This window comes from Pyxicephalus adspersus, chromosome 1 (genome assembly GCF_032062135.1).
Source record: "Pyxicephalus adspersus chromosome 1, UCB_Pads_2.0, whole genome shotgun sequence".
NCBI classification, from domain to species: Eukaryota; Metazoa; Chordata; class Amphibia; order Anura; family Pyxicephalidae; genus Pyxicephalus; species Pyxicephalus adspersus.
Genome location: NC_092858.1, coordinates 77,425,397 through 77,431,396, shown reverse-complemented (window position 1 = coordinate 77,431,396; position 6,000 = coordinate 77,425,397). Strand labels below are relative to the sequence as shown.

The 6,000-nt window shown below is 38.9% G+C and overlaps 1 protein-coding gene across 2 annotated transcripts in view; it reads left to right on the top strand.

The window, feature by feature from the left end:
• Positions 1–435: 435 nt before the first annotated feature.
• The window catches only part of IFT57 (intraflagellar transport 57), a 12,753-nt gene continuing 7,188 nt past the window's right edge, over positions 436–6,000 (top strand). The window contains exons 1-5 of one of the 2 annotated variants that reach the window (XM_072415203.1): positions 436–559; positions 2,742–2,941; positions 3,737–3,899; positions 4,703–4,821; positions 5,429–5,519. In XM_072415203.1, the coding sequence (XP_072271304.1) occupies positions 2,790–2,941; positions 3,737–3,899; positions 4,703–4,821; positions 5,429–5,519 (525 nt within the window). In that variant the 5' untranslated portion in view covers positions 436–559; positions 2,742–2,789. Of the gene's footprint in view, positions 560–584; positions 789–2,741; positions 2,942–3,736; positions 3,900–4,702; positions 4,822–5,428; positions 5,520–6,000 lie in introns of those variants that run through there. The other variant, XM_072415194.1, reaches the window with a different exon arrangement.

Sequence of the window (6,000 nt, the reverse complement as noted above, 5' to 3'; positions counted from 1 at the left end):
CAGGTCCATGTGTTTTAATGTCAGTAATTGGATGTCCACCAGAGAATGTTAAAGTGAATGTCAGATTCCCAGCTTTGTGGACCTTGTAATGAATCACATATCAGAATAAATAAAAGAAGGTCTGGGAGACACAGATAGGAGATTTCCTCTGCATCACGTGTTCTATCTATAAAGCCTTATTTACACTTTACTGTTCTATGTATTTGTGGCGGTGCTAGCATTGTGATCACATCTTCACACATCTGAGGCGTCGTTTCATTGGCGAGCCAACATTTCATGAATGTTTGTTGTTAGCGAGGTAAACACAGCACACACACGGTGCTCAGTGTCAGGCCATAGACTTGAGCTACATTGAAGTGCACTGATAACAACGAGCTGCTTTCATTCCTAATTTGATTCCTAATACCATCCCCAGCACAGCCCATACTCTCCTATCACTCTGACTAAATCTCTCTACAGACGCTCAGCATGACGACACTTCCGCCGCACAGTGGTGACGTCACCGCCTGGTTGCCAGGTGAACAGAGAAGCGACGGTTGCGAAGAGTTGGAGAAGAGATGTAAGATGGGGATATGAAGTGTCCGGGGTTGTGCGACCCTTTATTCCCGCCTGTATCTCCTTATGTATTGGGGTGACGCGGGGCTGTCGTGTGCTTCTCACAGTATACTAGTGCCCACTTGATTTATATTTGGGGTGTAAGTGTTCATTCTGTGGGGTTCCATGCAGTGTCCAGGATGTGAGCCATGGCAGCCTCTGTCAGAGATGTCAGCCTGGGGGGCAATTATAAGGTGAAATAGCTTGCAGTGCTGCAAGAGCTGTGTGTGACTGTAAATTGTGTCAGGGTATTATTATCATCATCCAGTATTTATATAGCACCAACATATTACACAGCGCTGTACAAAGCCCATAGTCATGTCACTAGCTGTCCCTCTACCAAACCCTTTACCAATCTATGCCATCTGCAGAGCGGTCTGATAGATTGTGTATGGGCAGCAGCCTGTGTTCGGTATGGTTGATTGGTGGGTGCAATGTTAGAGACACACACACCCTCTCTGTATAACTAGGTTGAAAAAAGATATATATTAAGTCCAACCGCTAGGGAAATAAACTTATCCCAGATATAAAACCCTATACACATGGTTGATCCAGAGGAAGGAAAAAAAAATTAAACCCCGGTTCAATTTTCTCTTAACAGGGAAATAAATATTTCCTGATCCTGTGAGGCAATGGGATGTTCCCTGGATCAACAGAACAGTCTCTGTTGGATATATTGTATAAGGATATGATCAGATCTGATCTGTGGTCATTGTGTGAGAGTCAAGTACAAAGATTCTGAATTGGATTGATTTAGTGATCTCTTGTTAGACTCTGCCAGGATGATGTGAATGTTGTCGGATGCTTCTGATTGATGAAACACACATCCAGCACATCTATATGTGTATCAGAGACTGATCTGAATACAGATCAATTCAATAAATGTTTTTGATGGATTCTCTATATTTATATTTGGTTCCCAGGATACAGAACAATGCCATATATGTTGCCTCTAATTGCATCATTATTAGATTGCTTGTATTAATATTATTCAGTGTTCTCCCCAGGGGGCACACCACCCGGCTATTTTGGGGTAGTTACTGATGAGTTGGGTCTCAATACAGAGGCTGCCACCCGCCTAAAATTTCTTCCCATCCAGCTTAAAAAAAAATTCTGGGTTGAGCACTGTTATTAATGTATGTATGATTGCTTGTATGGCCACAACAAAGACATTTGTATAATCAGATTGTAACTTGGTGAGCCCAACATGGTGCTGAATGGCATATACAAACAGCCACTGCAGGGTTCACGTGTGACCCTTAACAACAATTTATGGGCTGTAATTCACTCTGTACATACACTGTATATTATAAACATCAAATATTAGGACTGTGGTCCAAGATGGAGGTTATCCCCAACTACACAGGTGGAGAGCCAGAGTTATAGAAAGCAGAGAGAGATGATGGGAGATTTGGACCTCATCCAGGTTGAGAAAGTTAAAAGCAGGGTGACCCCTTGAATTTTAGGGAGTGCACCTGGCTGTGAATAGCCTTGGTGAGTTTGCCCCCAGCTCAGTGAATGGGAGAGGTTGGCAACAATTTAAGCTTGGTTTGCATGCTGCTGTGGTAGATTGCAGTACTGTTTATGAAAATGACAGAAAGCTTCTGCCCCATGGATGCCCCTCTGGAGGAAGAACCGCACACAACCATATGGTCAAGCATTTATCAAACTTAAGGGTTTATATCATAGTGAAGATGGCTGGAAGCCCAACCGCTGGTCCTAAAAAAAATGATATTCTTGGGGATGATTCTTGAGTGCTGCTAATTGTTCCTTATAAATGTATTTGGATATTCAATAACTTCTAGAAGAATGTTCTCATATCTTACACATCCTCCCCTCCCTCACAGGGGCGCAGGTTGGCAACAGATTCAGCACACAGTGTTTGTGTCACCCCTTCATTGCCAGCAGTATAATCTTTGTCTGAAAAACACTAAAGCATTGTTTGTCCAAATTGTTCTGGGACTCATCTTGGATTTTAAAATACAAAATCCAAACCAGCCAAGATTTCAATACCTAAAAAGTTTTCAGAAAACTTTACATAGCTGTTGCTAACTTATGTGACTGACTTATAATGTATAAGTTTACAAACATATATAACACATTTACCTGGAGATATTTAAAAATAATTGTTAAAAATTTAATTTCAGAGAAGAAGAAGGGTTTTCTCAAATAAACTTTTCAAGCTTCCACTTACAATGGCAGAAGACAGAAGATTGGAAGAAGATGATCGTGGCCCCGGTGCTGCCTTCCAGGTTTTTATTCTTATGGAAGATTTGCTCGAGAAATTGAAGCTGCTTAACTATGAAGAAGAAGTTCTGAAAAACCATAACATGAGGTCCATTTCCAGGTCAGTTTGGCTTGTAGGTAATCCTCATATAACCAGACAGGCAGCCTACATGGAGCAATTCTCCTAAATGTTGATTGTTTAATAGAAGCTCTGCATTCACTATACATCCATTGTATGAACCAATGTGAAGAAGTACTCTATTATTAATAAACAGTATTTATATAGCGCCAATATATTACGCAGAGTTGTACATTAAATAGGGGTTGCAAATGACAGACAGATACAGACAGTGACACAGGAGGAGGAGATGACCCTGCCCAGAAGAACTTACAGTAATAATAATAATATAATAATTATTAAATTACGTTATTTTTGATAAACCACTTTGTATAAAAACTGTCATAGTGCTTCTGATCTCCTGTAGCCTCTTTGAAGACAATTCTGTCTACATGTACCACAGTAATTTTGTATGGCATTGTTTTTAGTAGACTTGCACACATCACTAGAATCTGGACAGAGCATGCCTAGAGAGTTCCCTATATGCATGACACATATACAATACCTTCAAATCATTAGCAGGAAACAATGTGTCATATAAATGTATTTATTTGTTTCTTTCAATGACCCACTGGGGAGATTTTCCTTTGCTTTCTGTGACATACATTTATTGGAGAAAATAGTTTTCACTAGGACAGGAAGGCACAGACATCAATAACAATATTGCTCTTACGCTTCCTAGCTCTCGTAAAAATATCCTTGTATTTCTGCAATATCTAATCAATTGCTGAAATCTTTGAGTTGTTTTTTTTTTAAATATGCTTCATGCCTATAATTCTCTTGTGTTTCCTTTAACAGATTATATTTTGCTTTACCTACAAACCCCGGCGAGCAGTTTTTTATGTTTTGCACAATTGCAGCTTGGCTTATAAACAAAGCGGGACACTACTTTGAACAGCCACAGGAATATGATGACCCTAATGCTACTATTTCCAAAATACTAGCAGAGCTAAGATCATTTGTAAGTTTTTTCTTTAATTGATTCTCTGTGTAAGAATTGAATGAAGGCCCAGCCTGCCTAAAACTGGAAGTTACTGTGGGTAGAAAAATCCAGTAGCTTCCTCATAATGTGTCTCAGGCATTTATACTTTGAGAACTCATCCCCCCACTATGATTTTCTACACCTCCCATAGAGTAGGATAAGTTTTTAAAATGTCAAATAAATGCATTAAAGGAATATGACCCTTGTGTAATGATTATGAAGGTAGAACTGAGTTGGTGACTTTCCTAGGAAATATCTGCACGATATAAAAGCAAGATGGTGTAATCACGAAACTAGTCTTAGGAAGGAAATCTCTACTGGTTGTATTGTCCCTTTATGTCAGGGGTGTCAATCTCTGGCCCACAATGTCCTTTTTTTGGCCCCCAAAGGAATCCCAAATATGAACTACAGCTGGCCCGCCGCTGAATTGAAATAGCGCCGCTACTACAATTCCCGGCATTACTTGCTTCTATAGACCAGCGGGCTCTGCCTATGCGTGGTTCCGCATTGGCCTGTTTTATAGACTCAAGTAATGCAGGGAATTGTAGTAGCGGTGCTATTTCAATCAAGAGGGAGTTCCAGCGGCCACTCAAAGGATTTCTCACCGCATTAGCCGCTTCTGGCATTTCCAGCACTCCCCCACAGCTACAGGTGGGAGGTGCCAGGAGGCTTTTGGAGTTACAGGGGCTTCAAGTTATAGCGCAGGCGGGTTTTATAAGCATGTTCAATTTTTTCAATACGTTTTTTTTTTCAAAATGTAATCCTTTTCCTTTTGATTTTAGGGGGGTGCAGCTGACTTTCCTCCTTCCAAACTAAAGGCAGGCTATGGAGAACAAGTGTGTTATGTGCTTGATTTTCTAACAGAACAAGTTTTAAAACATACAGGCTTTACCTGGAAAAGGTGAGAAATACTTTGTTAATAAATTATTTATTAGACTGTCTTATTAATATGACCTTGATAGGTTCGCTGTGCTTTATGAAATAGCATACATTAAAGGTACGTGGTCTGCAGAAACTAATCGCCAACTTGAACCTATTTATAGGGGTTTGGTAATAAGACTAATTAAAGAATTTTGATTAGTCAATATGTGACAGATATTTTTTTATTGCATTTTTTTTTATGAAGTCTCTATGGCCACCAGTTTTTTTTGCTTTTAGTCACAGCAGTAATGGCAAATTTATTTGATTTTGTCGTAAAATAAATATGTTTCTTTATTAATAACGCAAACCTAAGACACAATAACCTGATGACTTAGTGATAGTGTATCAGCAATATTTTGCCCAATAGACTTCGGAAAAGTATGATATTAGAGTGGCATTCTCGGTGCAAACATGAGTGTCCACACTTTAGTATAATGATGACTTTATTTTGTTTAGACAAACAAGCTTTGCAAATACCCATATTTAGGACCTCCAAAACAGTTTTGGTAATCAGAGATTTACTTTTCTGCCCCTTTGTTTACTTTTGCTTTTTTATGTTTTTTTTAAGAATGACTTTTTTGTTTCAGGCCTGTGTACCCCTCAGAGGAGTTAGATGAAGAGGTTATAGTGGAGGATGATGCAGAGTTAACATTAAATAAATTTGAAGATGAAATCATTGTGAGTATTATGTGTTTATCGATTATCTGTAGAATATTAGGTTTCAGCTGAAATGATAGGACACACAAATATTTTATTGGTCTCTCTGTGCTACTGCCAATCAAATCTCCATGCCCTGCTTTACCTCATGTTCCCCAACTGGGCCCGAGCGTTTCAATAATTCAATATTGACACTACCAGCTTTAATCAGGTCCTGTTTTTTTCATACTGCCTTTCTCAATAAGTATATAATGGTTGTATTTGTTATTCATGTGAAATATGAAGCAACTTTACCGTTCAAGTGATTATTAAATATGATTTTGGTTGTGCCTTTTCAAATCATATTTAGGCAGAATGCAGATAACAGAATAATTTGATAAAGCATTTATCTGGCAAACCATTTTTTGGGGGATTGAAAAATCAGTCTAACATTCATTACATTACATTACCTGGTGAAGAATCTGTTGAAACAGCATATGTGGGATATGGGATATTCTGCAGT